General features: G+C 42.9%; 1 protein-coding gene across 1 annotated transcript; it reads right to left on the bottom strand.

The window, feature by feature from the left end:
• Positions 1-255: 255 nt before the first annotated feature.
• On the bottom strand, positions 256-16,021 carry ASB9 (ankyrin repeat and SOCS box containing 9). Its single transcript, XM_008629270.2, has 8 exons — positions 15,657-16,021; positions 10,892-10,971; positions 9,635-9,742; positions 8,569-8,719; positions 7,855-7,989; positions 6,294-6,485; positions 3,018-3,182; positions 256-1,836 (listed from the first exon to the last, which is right to left on the bottom strand). The coding sequence occupies exons 1-7, from the start codon at positions 15,748-15,750 to the stop codon at positions 3,058-3,060; spliced, it is 885 nt and encodes a 294-aa protein (XP_008627492.1). The 5' UTR covers positions 15,751-16,021; the 3' UTR covers positions 256-1,836; positions 3,018-3,057.
• Positions 16,022-17,745: the final 1,724 nt, after the last annotated feature.

The raw sequence follows: 17,745 nt of genomic DNA, 5'->3' as shown, positions 1-17,745 counted from the left end.
TTCACTAACCCTCAAGTGAGGAAAGAAGGAATTTCAAGAGTCCAGCTCTACATTAAAACATCAACAAAAGGCAATATTTGCACAGCATTGGCATTTTAGTCTCATCTTTACTATAGTTATATTTGAAGAAACTATTTTGTTCACTGCCTGCCTGCAGGTGGGATTGCAAGCAACTAGAATTCAAAACTCCATAGTATCACTCAATCCACAAAATTAGGGCTATCATTTAAAAAAATAAATTAAAAACTAACAAGCAAAAGAGTATAAACTATTTATTTCTGAGAAAATATCCTACAAAACCATGGCTTAACTACCATTAAACTGTTAACATAAAAATAGGAAAGAATCTGATAAAATATATTCCTGACAATCATTTAAGTCCTGTATTACATTTTGAATGGTTTCAAATATAGAAAAAAATCCAAACCTCACCTATAATGAACTTATTCAGTTTGCACCTTGTACAACTTTTACAGTTTATAACTGAATAAGTGTTGCTGCATAAAGCTGTAATTCACTAGTGTTGATCACAATTTTTATGAAAATAAATAAGTAAACACAGTGAGATGATACAAGCTGAGCTTACAGAATTCATCCTAATTACAGTTGGGCAGAGGAATTCAAGTAAACAGAGTCATACCATGAAATTTTCATAAGAAAAGCAAGCTGGAAGCAACACCCTCACCTGGTTCTCAGAGCAACTTCCTCCTGGTTTTAGCATTACTCCTCTAAATCCATTGCCTGAAGTTACAAAATAAGATGCCTAAAGGCAAAAGTAAAATTAGTATGTACAAAAATGTTTCTTCATCATCTAGAATATAATAAGATGGATTTCCAGCTTTCCACTGTGTCACCAAAGCAGGGATTCTTCACACTTTAATCTCCAGAAGTTAACCACTAGGTTCATTGTCCATTACTTGCCTGTTCAGTGCAGATTCAGCTTAACCAAGACACTGATTTTAGAGGATATACCTTTCCCATCCCAGATACCTGCTTTTATTCAACCTCTGTGAAAACAGATGTCTACTTTTCTTCCTGGGCAGGAGGGAAACATTATAGAAGGCCACCTTAAACCAGCCAGTTAATTTTTACATGGCTCAAATATGTGTGGTGGATTGGGTCAGAAAAGTGACACATTCCCATGTGTCTCTATCACCAGAGGAGTTACAGACCTAACCACATTTGTCATTTTGTTCCATTAGGGTATAATTTAGTGTCCCACAACCCAAACAGAACTGTCCTGTATTTGGTCAGCACAAAGGAATCCAGCCACTACACTGGATACTTACAGCCAGCCATATGTTGTGCAGACAAGGATTTTAATTGTGAATTACATCAAATAGCATACAGGTAGCATTTTATCTCTCCTCTTTAACTTCCCACATGCACAAGGAAGGCTGGCACTGCACACACTGGCACAGTGGTGAACACCAAAATAAGCTTTCATATATTCAAAGGCTGCCAGTCTCTCCACTTCTGAGATGAGGACTGGATCTCTCACTGCGGGTGTTAGTGATGACATCAGTATTTGCCCTCCCAGCCCACTCTTACGGAGTCTCCACAGCAAAGTGAAAAAGGATCTTCAGAAGCACGGATGTGCATGGCTGCCCCTTCAGCTCAGGGGTGACATGGCAGCCCCTCAGTGAGCTGGGCATGCTGCTGCTCCCAGGTGATGCAGATGCACTTTGGTTTAGAACTCAAGAAGAAACAGGGTGATGGGAAGAAGAGCTGGAGTCTCAGCACCCTTGCTCCTACACAGATCAAGCATCTGATGTTCCATGGAGAACACCCAAGTGGTCACAACTGCACTTTGGCTTGGGGCAGCAGGACCCGTTTCTGAAAGGGAAAGAAAAATGCCCAGTGTTAAAGTTTAGCTGGAGGAAATATTTGTTCTTATGAGCTCAGTGGAATAAGAACCACATACGTCATACACTAACTGCTCAGCAATGGAGCAGGGGGCAGAAATTGTCCACTAATTTTCAAATTTGGAATGGACTTTGATTTCATTGTTAGTTTCATGATCACACATTAGAGGTGTTATTATTTCCACTTCCATGGAAAATGCTATGAATGAGGTAGCAACTCCCTAAGAAAAAAATATTATCTCACTCTTAATTTTTTCTTGGGTGGAGAAAGGGTGTAGAAACTTATTTTTCTGATGCACATTGAAAAATGCTTAGGAAATATCACCTAATTTTAGTGCAGAAATGGGGAGCACTCAATGCCTGCTACTGATATCCTGTTAGCCTGTGTCCTTAAAAAATAACATGCTACAAGGAGAAGATGTGTAGTTCTGAAGTGTAGCTCCTCTATGTCTCAAAGTATCAGGAGTAGTTGATTTTAATGGATAATTAAAAACTTTTGCCCCACTATTATTGCACTGTAGGGAGCTGACATCAGCAGTGACCTACTTGCTGTCATGGCAGAAACGCTTGTTTCAGATGCTGGCTTAAATGCAGATGATTGTTGGTTGGTGCTTATCTATCTGCAGTGTGATACCCTTAGAAAATAAATAACTTCTGCCTTACTTGCCAAGTGGGTTCAGTTGAGTTCCCTCCCCTGACCCGTGGTGGTGTGGGCACAGCCCTCACCCCTCACAGATGACAGGCGCGTGAGCACTGCTTACAGAGAAAGCTCTCTGTAGCTCACCCTGGTGTGCCTAATGTTTACATGAAATGCTGTTAATGCTGGGCTGGGATATGTGTTTTCTTTGGAAGGGGTTGTCAACCACAAGACCTCTGAAACTATGCCAGAGAATCAAGAGATCTATTTTAAAATGTTATGCTAATTTTCTCTGCTTTCAAGGGGGCTCTCACATCACATTTCCAAGCTTCACCATGCAACCATGCAGGATTGTTTCTTTCCAAATGGATTTGGTGGGGATGATGGCAGTGAGGACTGAGTAAGTTGGTCAGTTCTGTAATTCCTAGACCCGAACTTTACTAGAGACCAAAAATCACCATAAATTATCATTGCAAACATTGGCAACACTAGTGATGAAAAAAGAGTCAACAAACCTTGCTGTTATTAAAGGCACCATTTTGAACATGAAAAGGATCAAATGTGGAGTAGGAAATGTTTCAGCTCGTCTGGGAGGAGAAGTCCAGTTATTTTTTGATGCTGCTTGTATCCAAAGCACCTCCTGATGCACAGGCGGCACAACTGCATCAAGGACAGTGGCCCTGGAGAAAGATCCAGGGAAGAGGTTACACACATGGCTTTATAATGCCAAAACTATAAACCTGAAATAGCAGCTGTGCATCACTGCTCCCTCCACCTCCTGCAACCCACCTCTCACCAGCTTTTCACTCTCAGCAGTGAAAAGTCAAACCTGCATCCCCCAAAGGACACCTGCCCACCTGCAGTCCAGTCCATGCCTAGTCACTCTGTCATTACTCAGCTGGCATCAGCAGCAGCAGTCTTTCCTTTCTAAGCTGCACAAATGTTTGCACTGTCTGAGAAAAGATGATTGATGCTACTTTAAAAGCCCTTCCCTCCTCTCAGTCCCCCAGTGAGATCAAAATTTTCAGTTCATTGCTTCCTTGAGGCATGTTTCATAACAGTGATGAGCACAAAGCAAAAGAAACACTATACAGTTCTTTATTTAAACCTTCCACGTTAACCAGTCCCATGTTGATAGATGGGAGCCCTGTTGAAGAATCTTTGTCACTTTATAAAAAATCTAAGTATAATAGCATTATACACTGGTTTGGGTCACTTATCCTTTTCAGGAAGAGGAAGATCCTATGTGAAGTTTTACCTGTGGCACCTGTCAGTGTTCAACCCTCCAGAGCATTGATTGCACAGAGGTGATGAGTGTGTAAGGTGGCTGGGGCTGTGGGAGGGCAGGTAAGAGGATGGGCACTGATGAGGTGTTTGGATGGAGGCAGTGGGGAGGACATAAGAAGAGACTCTGCAGAAAGAGACAGGGAGGTGAGTGAGATGGTAGGGAACAGTTTAAGTGCCCCCTCTCCTGCAGAGCAGAGGGAAGGAAGGGAGGCCACAACAAAAATGAGGTGAGGTGGCAGCTTTGATCAGCTTTTGAGACTTCCCTCAGGGGAAGGACACCACATCTCCAGCAGCTCTGCAAGGCTGAAAACTGCTCTGTTATCGCGGGCTGCACCCTTCTGCTAGGAGCCAGTTTATGAGTTGTTACCCTGTTCTTGGGTACAAAACAGGGCATATGGGGCTAGTTAAACTATTGCAGTATCACACTGCGCTTGTGCTTGACTCTGATCCCACAGATAAATGCTCTGCCTCCAAATACCTCATTTAAAAAAAGCTTCCATTAAAAGAAAAAACAACCAAACCCAAAACATGAAGGCTTATCAAAACACAAGCAGTGACACTACACTGGAAAATATTTAGCAAATGCAAGAACGCTGTTCAAAAACACAGTACATTTTTGGAGCATTCACTAACTCTCCCACCCACATGTAGGACTGTCCCTGAGATGTAAGCGGGGTATGGCGTGGTCCAGCAGCATGGTGAGCTGCTAGGAAGGGAACCACCACATGTACTACACCTGCTCTGCACTGGTCCTGGAAGGGCAACTGGGTCAGCACGCTCACCAGCTCTTCTCCAAACACACATCCTGCAGCCTGCCTGGCCATGGGCTGCAGGGCTCCAGCAGCTGGGGTGTGGGGGGAGAGGAGCCTTGCATGGGAGCAGGGCGGCAGAGCAGCTCTTCCACCACTCTCCTGGACTGCAATTGTTCAGCCAGCCAAAGAAGCCAGACATCAGCGTCCGCAGGCATGACCCCACTCAGAGAAGGGCGCGTTGGAGAACATCAGAAAAACACTATTCCACAGGAAAATACCCTTCAGGCATTTATTGTTTCTGATTTTGATTGCTGAATTTCACTTAGAGGAGTTCCTCACTGCCCATGCTGTCAGCTCAGCCCGAGCAGTGTTTCTCAGGCCGGTTCCACAGGGTGTGTCTGAAATGTTTTTCTATCTCAAATAAACAGGACACATGCAGTGCCATGGGAGTCACAAATCGAATGCAGCAGGGGCTGGAACTCAAAAAGATCACTGCTCTGTGTGCCACAGATTAGGCTGGGAAACTAAATATATGTTGCTCATGCATAACATGCACAGCACAGTTGTTTCCACGCTACTTTCATGCTATTATTTCAAGCATGGCTTGATTCATCACTTTGTTATTCCAATTTTACCTTTCTATGACAACAATCTCATCAACATGTAACTGACATGGACGACACCATCACCAATTTGTTTAGAACAATGAAAATCCAGATTATTTAGTAATGTGTATAGCTTGCTGACTGAATGAGAAAATCTAAAGAACATGATGAGTAGACACTAGAGATCTTATTCTAACTTCCCTCAATAATAGTAAGCAGCATTTCTCTCCATACTTCATTAAAGATTTCATAATCAATAAAATAAAATAAAATAAAATTACCTTGAACTATTTAATTTACAAGTACAAAATAGGCACTTCCTAGAGTTTAAGCTTATGGTTTGACACTGCTGTAATATTCAGCACGTAAGGTTGGTCTTTAAAGAAAGTCTAGTGCATAAATGAATATAAATATATAATTCCTTATATTATTCCAGCACAATTTTCCTTAATGTCAAAAAAAAAATCATCTAGTGTTTCATTTTAAAGATACTTTTGCATCTATGTAAAAGCTTGGCCCAAGAATAAGAGTAAAGGGCAAAGAATTAAAAAAACAAGTTCTTCAATATACTTTTTTTTAGTATTACATGCATTCAAATTTTTAGGGTTGCAAATCTGCATTTATGCATTTGTGCTGAGACAAACCTGACCATTGGCATACTGTATAACCAGAGATCCCAAACCTCACCCTCACCACCTAGCCTCAATTCCCATCAGAGGTGATTTGCTGCCTGCATTTGTCAGCACATTCTGTAGAACCCTCCTGGGCCTACTGCTGTCTGACACAAGGGAACTGACAGATTCTCACTAAATTCAGTGTTTTAGGTAATGAAAAAACCTACCATTAATTTCTAAGGAATCTTTCACTTGTTTATTCACCCTAAACTCTATTTTGCATCATATGGCAAGCTCCATACGATTGCTTCCTAATGCAGTAGATTCAAAATCTGGAGGTTCAAGGTGGGTTATTTTTATTACCATTAGAAAGTTAGTGCACCACTGTATTCTGGCACTTGAACAATGTCCCTATGTCAGCAAGTGGAGGCAAGCTGAGCTATTCCCAGTTTTCTAGTGCTAGCGACCTGAAATAGCATAGCCTTGTGCAATAGTCTGTGTGGGGTTTCCCTAACACAAGCTCTAAGGGGCACCTTCTCTCTGCAGGAACAGCTGGCCAGCTGGGCTGCCAGGTAGGACCAGCTCCACTGGCCTCTTGTTTTCAGCATTCTTCACCCAAATGTCCGCTCCAAAGTCAATCAGCAGCTTCACCAGCTCCACACTGCAATTCCTGGCAGCCATGTGCAGAGGGGAGTCCAGGCCCTTGCCGCTGTTCACATTTGCTCCTGAACAATAAGAGAAGACAAAGAATAATGACAAAGAACAATCACTATACAGTAGCTTACTTTCATTCACTGCACTAGCTGCTATTTCTCTGAATAACACACAAATGCTGTAGTCTGCACCCAGAGGTGGACTCCTTTACACGGGGGCTTGGTGCTACAATTTGCACAAGTACAGCTCTCACTGGTTGAGAAGCAGTGGGGTTGTGACTAAGAAAATGATCCCAGAGGAGCAGTGCATGAGGAAGTCCTTCACCCACAGCCAGTCCATGGATATTTTGAAGCAGGACAAAGATATAGTTCCACCTATACCCCACCTTTGCCTCCCATCCCATAAAATACATGCAGGATTTCAACATGCTCTGTACTGGAGGCTTAAGCTGGTGGGATTTCCAAATGACAAAGTATCTGTTAGAGAAAAAATGCAAGGATGGAAAATTCTAGAGGCCCTTGGTAGAAGAGGGCATAAACACCCCTGATCAGAGTTCCCCCATTCATTACCCTGGAATAATGGCTCCTAAAGCACCCTAAGAAAGGTGAGCTTCAGAACTAATTCAAAACTATTTATAATGTTTTTATAGTACACATTCCCATATATAGGAGGCAGCAAAAAAATATTAGGAGAAAAAAGAAAATAGTTGCCAAACATTTAATGTTTAGATTAATTTGTATTTGACTTCTCAAAAAAGGTCATCGTACTAAACAGTGACCTACCTAAAAGGTGATATATATGGGTTTTGCTTGTTTTTTCTAAAGTAGCTTTGTTGATCCATCATTTTTGTACCAGTTATGTGGCTACTTTAGGCTACATGGCCCATTTGGCTAGAAGAACTGTACTGTTGTAGATAAGAAGAAACAGTTTTGTGTAATTATCCAAGTGTTTAGACTTACAGCTAGGTTTGTGTGATGCAAAGCATATAGTACTGAACCTTCTTCTGTGTTGGAAGTGTCTTGAACTTTTTATGAACTCATTGGAATGTAAAACGTGTTTGCAGAAATACTATGTATAAGTGGCTGAGCCAATTGTTTTGGGTAAAGAGGGAGTAAAATAAAAAAATTCAATTTCTTCCTGTCCACTTCAAATAACTGCAGCATCATATGCATGTACACTGGAAAGAATAGTCTGTTCCAGGCACAATCAGCCATGTGAAATCCAGGATCACACATCATTTTGTTGGGAGCTATAAAGCTGAATTCCTGGGTCAGGAAGACCATGATCACCCTGCTACCACATTTAACCCAGGGCTGCTATTATGAGTGAAACATCTCCAGGTCCCAAAGCAGGAGCTCCTCTAAATCTTTGATGCAAAGATAATCCAAAGATAGATGTTGCAGGAAATGAAAGTACCCCATTCTTTATTTTTGTTTTTACCTGACTCAAGCAGCTTCTTGGCACAGTTCAGTTGCTGGTTCTCACACGCTACATAAAGAGGAGTACCCAGGTGCTTGATGTTGTGATCTATATTTACCCCATGGGATGCGAGGAGTTCGACACATTGCACATGACCTTAAAAGGGATAAAGGAAGAGTCAACTCACAGAAATCAGGCTTTTTTTTCCAGCAAATTCTCTGTTGCAGCAGTGTAGTCTGGCAAAGATTCAATGTTTTGTCAAGAGATGGTAGTGTAATAACTTTCATCCACTCCAGTGGATCCAGCCAGCAAAAGAGGAGCTGCAAAGCCGCGTTCAGCAAAACAGGCTAAAGCCTCACGGGCTAAAGCCCTCACATTTTATCTGACTCATTTCAGATGTCTATTGAAGGTGAGATGAATCACTCAGTGCTTCTCTCCACTCCTTTTGAAGATCAGCCAGATTTCTCCCTCAAATGTCCACATTGTAGGCAGCTGACTTGGACAATGCATCCCCTTCCAGGTGTCACCGTGTGAACTCAGAGGATCTGATAGCTGAGCTGACCTGCCCTTGATGAGCAATAGAGGTGGGAAGAACTGCGCCCCTCACGATGAGACCAATTAGCAAGGCATCTTACACTACCCAAGACAAGAAAATTATCTTCTTTATCCCTCTCTTCCACTTCAACATGCTGCTAGCAACATGGAAAGGAGGAGGGCTGATGCCTGTGGGGTTACCTCTCTTAGCAGCTTCATGGATGGGGGATGCCAGGTCACAGGGTGGTTGTAGGCTGGCTCCCTGCTCCACCAGTAAATTCAAAAAAGCCACACTGCCACTGACACAAGTGTTGAACAATGGTGTGTGCCAGTCAACAGTCACTCCATTCACCTGGTGGAAAATAATCAGGCAATTGTTTTAGTCTTCTCATTATTTCAGAATTAATGACAATTAACCAGTTTCTCAGCAGAAAATAGGGTTCTCAATAATTTTTAATTTAATTCCATGCCAGAACTCCCCACTGCTTCTGAAGACTACAAATTTTCATTAAAGTGATCATTAAAAAAGCATTTTTTGTAAATTGCCCGCAAGTCTCTCTTACTGAAAAAAAAAAAAAAAAAAATTGATCAGTGCCACTCCAGGGTCTCTCAGGAGTTACCAAGCTAAATGTATGCCCATTTTTCAGTTATCTTAGCTGAAACACACCTGCCCCTAGCCCGCTCGTGAAACAGTCCATTTTTGGCTGAAAGTGTGCAGCCCTTCCTTATTTTAATTTTTTTTTTTTTAATTTTAAACTGAAAGGTAATGTATGGTAAGGTAACATATGTATGAATTAATTTTCTTATTTGTTATAATTTTGATGTTAGCTTGAAAAGCAGTGGCCATGAGATACCATTTCACCATCTTACTTGCAGCTTGTTTCCATTTTCTTCCCATTTTATTGTCAGTTGATCCTAACATTCCTGTGCCTCTACTTAAGACTCTGCATATTAATACTGATAAGATTCATGCATGCATAAAATAAAACACACCCTTAACTGCTGCAGGATTATAAATCCTTTGCAAGATGAACTTCCCCATGTTCTTGTAAAACCTCATCCTCATCTAAAGAACAGTAATAACTGCTGCCCCTATCTGTGCTTTTTGGATTGCTTTATTAGGAAGTGCATTTCATAAGTACCTTAAGCAGAGCTAAGTACAGAGTGTAAATCACAGAGACATTCTGCCATGACATCACTTAGCATTAAAGTGTGGTAATACACCATACTAACACTAGAGACAGTGGTCTGTCCATCACATACTCACCTGAGCACCATGTTTTAACAGGACACTGGCACAGGCAGCATGACCCCCTAGGCAGGCTTCATGGAGAGGAGACACCTGGTCTGCTGTAACAAGATTGACATCACTCCCCTGATAAGATAATGGAAAATATCATTACAACCAACTACTAAAACCACCATACAAAAACCAACAATAAAAAAAATCCCTTCTGTCTTTAAAGCTTTATGTAATCAGACCTTCCTCAACTGCCTAGAGCTATTCAGCTCAAAAAGTAAGCAGATGAAGGGGATGAAGGGGCTGTGATGTTTTGGCCAGAGTGGATACTGGCACAGCATACCCGAGGTCATGCCTTCTACACACTGATAACCAGCACAGAAAACTTAGTGGATTGTCCAGTGGGACAATACATCCTGTTAGGACCTCAGCATGATTTTACTACACGGTGGATAGCAAAGTCTGTAATAAAAGAAAATGATGAAAAGTTGCTACTGGAGTTCTTGTCAGGGTAGTGACTGCTGCCTTTTTCTATCACCGCTCAAGTCTTCTGACTTCCTGCCCACTGAGTCTGTGGTTGTTTGACTGGGCTGAATCCTGAAATGCTCTTGAAGTGTTTTCTGCTCTTTGCCTCAAGGCACCCACTGATGGAAAGAAATGCATTGGAAACACTGGTTTGATTCTACAAGATCTTTTGTTTCTAGCAATCTTGGTGCTCCAGAAGACTAAGCTGGAAGAGTCTCCAATGCCCCTTCCCTTTCCACCAGCTTCACAACTAACCCAAAGATTTTGAAGAAACAGAGCAGTGAGGTTCAGAAATCACTTCTACCTATCCCTGACCTTCTGGAGTGGGACCACAGCCTTTGGAAACGCTCAGGCACTTCAGAAACAAATGTCTGGGTGACTGAATTGAAGCCTCAGCCAGACCCATGCCTGGGTCCAGAGCTGGCCCTCAGCTTGGTCACCAAAAACTGCTCACAGGCACGCACAGGAGCTGCAGAGGAGCTGCCCGCAGCCATGCAGAGATCCCAGTGATCAGGGTCCCATTGCCTGTACCAGAGTTGAAGTATCACCCAGGATAGTTCAGTACATCATCAAATTAGTGTACAAAGCTTGTGCTGGGCAAGGAACTGATTGTAGAAACAAAAAGCCTGTTGCATGCAGATTTCACTGTGGCCTGGTTAACACGATTTTCTCATGCTGGAAGTTTCACAGTAAAGCAAGGGCCACATTCATCCACTGAACAAACCCTGAAGAGACCACATGAACCCAGCGGAGAGGTACCTGTTCAATGAGTTTCTTCAGAGAAAGCAGACGCCCATGGATAGAGGCTTCATGTAAAGGAGACCAGTCTGAAACAAAGTCTGTATGAAAACAAAGACAGGAAAAAGGCTAAAAACTCTATTTCACTAGCATACTTTACTTCAGCTGTGTGACCTCTCTTCTACTTTATTTGAGCTGCCAAGATTTCTTTGGAGCAGATGCTGTGAGGGAGACAGACAAGAAGATGGTTTCTCTGTGGGTGTGTTTTTAACTCATCCCATGTTTGCACTGTGCAGCTGCACTCCCCTTCAGAAGACAGGAAAGGGATTTGCAGAACATCACCTGGCTCTGGCTGAGCTTGTCCCTCTCCTTGAATTATTTCCAGTGCCTTTGTTTTCACAAAGCTTATTACATTTTAGCAATTATCTCAAAAGGAATATGTTTTGAAGAGCGTTTGGCTAATCAGTCATTTACCCCTGCTCAGAGCTGGACTAGAGTCAACAACACTTGGCAAGAGAAGGGACCAAAGTACAAGGAGACAAATTGTGCTACCTGTTGATTTTGTCTTTCAGTTTTCAGTGTCTGGCATGAGTGGTGCGTTTTAAGTAATAGGTGTGTTCTCTGCATTGCTGAAACCACAAAGTGAGGTACAGCACATATATACCGTGCAATATTAATAGAGGGAGATCTCCAGTATTACAGATTTTATGGTTCAGAGCCAGCTGACAGCAATAATCCCTCTGGGAGATATTTACATCCCAGCATTCAAAACATAGTGTCTGCTCTATGTCAATGTCCCAGGTTCCCCCTGGGACGGAAGGGAAGCCTTTACAGGGGGCACTTCACACAGCTTCCTGTGGAAAGACATTTTGCTGCTCTCCGGAGATGTCCCACTCTCCTTCCACTAACTACTGAGAAAACTCCAGTGACCAAGTTGCTGGCTGAGTTGCTGAGGTTCTCAGGGACTATCACAGAGCATGTGCCTGGAATGGAATCCTTAACAGCGAGAAGTCTGCCTTCAGCAAAAACCTTAATAAGCCACTATAATTCTTTAAAATAATGTTTACATATAAGCTGATGATCATAGAGGTTTTAAATATGAAGAATGTGTATTTAAACTAGATATAAAAATGAGATGGTGAAATAATGGAACAGGTTGCCTAGAGAGGTGGTAGATGTCCCATTCCTGGAAAGATTCAAGGTCAAGTTGGATGGGGCTCTGAGCAAGCTAGTCTAGTGGAAGGTCTTCCTATTCATTGCAGGGGTGTTGGACTAGACAGCCTTTAGAGGTCCCTTCCAATCCAAACTAGGCTATGAGTCTATGAATTAGCTTTTAAAGAAATTTGTATTCTTTGTTATTAGCATTATTTGAGCTCTGCATGCCTCCTTCTATGTTCCATGGCTGCATCCCACAACAGTTACACAGTTAATCATTAAGTTCACAAACATCCTTTGGCTTTAGCAAATGGACAGCCAGTTCTGGAAGCTGTGATTCTGGTTCATAAGGACAGTCAAACTAGGGCTACAATTATCAAAGCACAGTACTATTAACTGATTAAAATAGCTTTGCTCTAAGTGATGTGTGTCAAATTGATGCTTTTCTGACTGTGCTGTTGTTCTTGCTGATCCTGCCTGTTACTGGTGGTTGTGTTTCCAGGGTATGTAAAAAGCTTTTCCTCATTTAGAAACTAATGCCACTGCCTAAATTGCATGAGTTATAAGGGAAGTATATTTATAGAAATTTTAAAAATCTAGATTGAAGAACAAGTTTTTTGAGCTGCAACTTGAACTTTTTTTGACTACACAAATATAGGCAGGCATTTGTGCAATCTACCAACTTGTGATATCATCATGTCAGAATTCTGGTTACTAAGAGGGACATATCCATGTGTGGATTTGATCCATTCAGTCCTTGCTTGAGAAAAGACAGGTTTCTACTGAAACTCTAAAAAGAGACAGACCAGCCCTCTGTGGACTGGCCATTAGCTTGCTATTTTTCAAGTCTTAACAATGAATTAAAAGATTGGCCATATAAGCATCAAAGATAAATGTCAGTGAAAAATAAAAGAGGTATGTGCTAACATGTAATCTAGCTGGGAGTTCTGTAACAGAGAGAAACTGAGTGTTTCATCCTAGGTGGAAGTGGAGTCCTGTGGAGTCCATCACACCAGTCTTGGATGACTTGGGAAGAGGGGTATTAAAAGCCTGACTGATGACTAACTGCAATGGCATAATTCCAGATCTGCTGCCATGAACTGCACAGCCCCAGGCTGATGTCTCTCCTGCCCTACCTCCATCTGCAGCAAACACCTCTACCCTGAAGCAATGCCAGGGAGGCAAGCCCCCTGGAAGGGAAGGCAGATTTCCCCAGTTTCTTGACCCAGGGCATCACCTCCTGGCAAATGACAATATTTCTATTTTCTGCCCGCTGCAGGCTGGAACTCATGTTTCTTGCCTGGAAGAAGAGGGAGGTGCAGTGGATTTCCATGTCTCACTGCCCTCTTTTACACTTCACAGGAGGCACACTGTCAGAATATAAAAGATCTGTATTTATATTTTATTAGGGCCTAAGCAAATGCCAGTTCCAGCTGACCATGGGCTTTCAAAATCCTGAACTAGTGACTTTCACGAACGTGCTCAAAATACTGCCCACCAGAGCTGCGTGTGAAGTAGCACGGCTGGTGTATGTGGGGGACACAGCTGTGTTCATTGTATGTACCACCGCTGCAACAAGGATTCCTGATTGTCAAAAATATCTACAACTGCTCTTTCACAGAGAAACAAGATCATTTGTCCAAATTTGAAATTTACCCACACCTTAGTCCACAAGGAGGCTGAGTCAGACCCCAGCTGTTCAGCATCTAGACATCCAAATCCCACTGGCTTTCAGTGGCATTGGGTCACCTAGCTCCCCTTCCACTGCAGAAAACTCCAGCCAGCCCAGGGGTTACATTAAACCTCTGGTTATATTTGATCGCTTTGCCATCACTTGGGCACATGACTGGCAGGGTGGTGTATGCAGAGGGAGCCTTATAGTAATAACCATGCACGCAAATTCTGGCTGCTCCCTGTGCACAACAGAGCTTTCACAGGACCTTTCTAGAGCACTGGTTTTTGTGGTGATGGCTGAAGCAACTTTTTCCAACCTCTGACCACGTGAGGGCATTGCACCCTCCATGCCTGTCCCTAGGCTGGTTTCCTTCCATGCCTCTCACGCACAGTGCAGCTTGAAAGGGGCTCTGAAGTCCCTCCAGTGAAGGTATGCTCTTGCATTCATATTTGCAGACACAAATGCCTAAGGCTCTATACAGAACAGTATTATAAATGGTGTTTTTCATAGGAAAAGGCCTCCCTTAAAGTTTGTGATATACATAGCCTGAGCCAAATACTATTGACTCCACTAAGGAACAGGCAGACACAAAAGGAATGGACTGAACTCTGATTTTAAAAGGACCAAATGATCTGTGTCCAGTAGTGTGCCATGTGGGATTCTCTCCTTCCACCCTCCATTTTGCTGGACCTCATCTCCAGTGTGCACTGGTTCTATTCCTACTGTTAGTAATATCTCTGTGCCTTCCCTCTCACCCCAGCCTCAGGCTGTACATATGTGACACACATGAGGACAGGCAGGCTACACTGCATATAGACTGATCAGCCTTGCATGGTGGTTTTGTGGCCTTAATTTTCTATTTGGTATTGATGGAAACATTCTGAACAGCCCAGAAAAGGAGTGAGGACAGCATAAAGTCGCATTTTCTGAATTTACCTCGTTCCCTCTGCACTCACCATTAGATGAAGGAGTAACTTCATAGAAACAGAGCTACATGGAGCACATCCAGCTAAGGATGTGAAGTTAAATTACTTTTTTTTTTTGCTATGTCATATTTTCAGTGGCTCTGGGCCAGACAGAGATAAACGACCAGAGTGAGGCCATTTGTCTGAGTAGCTTTTCACTGTTATGTGCCCACAACAGCATTGGTCACAATAATGCCATTGCAGAAGAATCCAGTAGGGTTGGTGGCTCAGCCCAAACAACACTACTTAGGTCTGCTCATCCTCAAGACAAGGGGAAATGATAAAAGATAAAGGAAAAAAGGAAAAAAGAAAAAGAAGAAGAAAGAGAAGACAAAAAATAAAAGCAACAATTAAAATAATCAACAGAAAGGAGAAAAAGCAGAAGGAAAATAAGGAGGAAGGGAATGAAAAGAAAGCAAAAGCAAAAGAGAAAAAGAAAAAAGAAAAAGAAAAAATAAAAAGAAAAAGAAAAAGAAAAAGAGAAAAAGAAGAAAAAGAAAAAGGAGAAAGAAAAAGAAAAAGAAAAAGAAAAAGAAAAAGAAAAAGAAAAAGAAAAAGAAAAAGAAAAAGAAAAAGAAAAAGAAAAAGAAAAAGAAAAAGAAAAAGAAAAAGAAAAAGAAAAAGAAAAAGAAAAAGAAAAAGAAAAAGAAAAAGAAAAAGAAAAAGAAAAAGAAAAAGAAAAAGAAAGTGCAACTGATTTTGCAGTGTGCTGCAGTCCAAGTGCTGCATTTGTTTCTGCTTGCACATACTGCAGTACAAAATCAAACAATCTTCTATGATACACAAGAAAAACAACCAAAATTTCAGTATCAAACAGAAATAGGTTTTTAAAATCCCCCCAGAAGTACAAAGGCATGGGGGTATTTTGTGGGACTGACTGTGGACCTGTCCTGGAAGCAGGACACAGGGAGCAGCAGCCACCGAGCCTGCCCTTAGCCTTCGGTGCCTCCGGCAGAGCTGAGCCTTGCGGCGGGGCAGGAGTGTCACTTACCCCTCATCAGCGGGCTCGATGGAGACGCTGCAGATGCCTGGCCTCCAGCTCCTTGCGATTTGCTGGCATTTTGATTTGTTCTCTCATCATCCATCTCAGCCCTGGCTGCCCAACTGCTGTTTTTTCACTTTGTGGTTGGTTTCCAGAGTTCAAATTCCATCGTCCCCGGTGAGCCCCCAGCGGCCGGACTGATCTCTGGAGCAGACTCTGCACGCATGAGTAGAGCAGCCCTTGCAGCAGCCCGGGACGTGGTGCCGGCGGCTCTCTGAGCAGAAACTCGAGTACCTGGGTTGGGATTTAACAAAACAGCTCCCGGGCTGCCCTGGTCGGCAGCCAGCGATCCAGCGAAGCGAGAGATGTGCCTGATGTCACATCCTCTCCATCACGACGCCCAATCGGGGCGCCCGCCGTTCGTTTTTATCAGGAAGGAAATTCTTCGTTTGCCAAAAAAACAAGACAGAAAGAGCCAGTTCAACTAGTTGAGCAAACTCTGCCTGCAGGGGATGCTCAGAGAGAACCCGCAGAGCCGCTAGCACAGCCCTGCTCCGCTCCCCAGCCAGGACTTTGCAGGCAGCTTGGCTGCGCCCCGTGCGAAGGCACCGCGCTGATGTGCCGAGCCCAGCGGGGACAGAACGGCAGAGCTGATGTGCTGCTGCTCGGCTCTGAGCGCTGCCTGTCCCGCACACGCTGCCCCGCATCCCTGCGGAGCTGCGCTTCCCTCCGGGGCCCGTGCTCTCTGCCTGGAGTGGAAATTGCAGCCCGCGCGGACTCGTGTCCCTTTACCCTGTTCAGCTGATTTCACTGAGTCACAATCACACCAGAAGTTTTGTACCAGAACAGTGTTCTTTTATTTTTGAACAATTTCTCAGCCTAAACAAACCATCACAAACCTAAAAGCAAAAAAAGCACAATTTTTTCAGGAGGACCTCTGCCTCCTTTCTCTGGGTCTGTTTGCAAAAGTTTTATTCTCACAGATCATCTCTATTTGCACTATTTTTCTTCCCAACTTAGTATAATTTACAAGCACAAAATCCTTTTTCTGTCACTGAATATTTGCCCATTTGTGTACAAGTGCAAGTAGGCAGAACTTCCATGCAAATTCTAAACCATGTGGGGGTTTTTTCTTTTTTTTTTTTTCCTGTAGGGCTACTAGAGCAAAATTTGTGTTTGTGTATTTGGGGATTCAAAATTGGTAATGCTAGTCTGATTCTGACCCTAATTCAGCTGAGCCTAAGAAACTTGGTTTCAATGTTATTTCTCTCTGTAACACATGTAAGAGATATGGAATCATATTTAGGGTTTCTTTGTCCATATCTTTGAAAAGAATCATTTCTATTAGAAGAGGCAAACAGCAGCTGAACATCATCCACAAACCTTGCCCAGCATGGAATCTGTGACAGCAGCCTGGGCACAGGTGAGGACAGGGCCAGCCCTTTCCATGGCTCTCCCTGCTGGATGCATCTTGGCTCCTGGGTTTGGCCTCCCATGCTGGATGCAAGCTGACACTTTGATCTGCCTGGAAATTACATTTGTGTCTTAGCTGTTTCCACACTAAAACTGTTGTGGGAAAAATGTGTAAACATAAAAAGTGGTGTAGGTATTGTTTTTGAGGATTAACATGTAAAAGGAATGGAAAAACAATTTTTCTCTCTTAGTGTTGCTTGAGTTTAGAGGTTAGGTTGCCACAGCTTGTGTATGATCATATGTCTAGCAGATCTAGTATTAACAACCATGTCAACAATTCCACCACCAAAAGGAATCAGCATATGCATCCAAATGTGCATGCTCAGAGCTGTGTTGTCATCCTCTCTGATGACCAAGAAGAGAAAGGAAGTGTGCAGATTACATGAAGTTGAATGATGCAGCTGATGCTCCTGAAGGACAGGATGCAATTACTGGGGACCTGGAAAAACTTGAGGAGAGGGACTGCAGGAACCTCATGAAGTTCAACAAGTCCAAGTGCAAGGTGCTGCACCTGAGTCAGGGCAATCCCAGACATGAGCACAGACTGGGGGAAGAAATCACGGAGAGCTGCCTTCAAGAGAAGGACTTGGGGGTTCTTATGGATGCTGGACATGAGCCAACAGTG

Source organism: Corvus brachyrhynchos, unplaced genomic scaffold (assembly GCF_000691975.1).
Source record: "Corvus brachyrhynchos isolate BGI_N302 unplaced genomic scaffold, ASM69197v1 scaffold11, whole genome shotgun sequence".
Taxonomy (NCBI): domain Eukaryota; kingdom Metazoa; phylum Chordata; class Aves; order Passeriformes; family Corvidae; genus Corvus; species Corvus brachyrhynchos.
The sequence above is the reverse complement of the archived record's forward strand: the minus strand, read 5'-3'. Positions and strand labels throughout refer to the sequence as shown.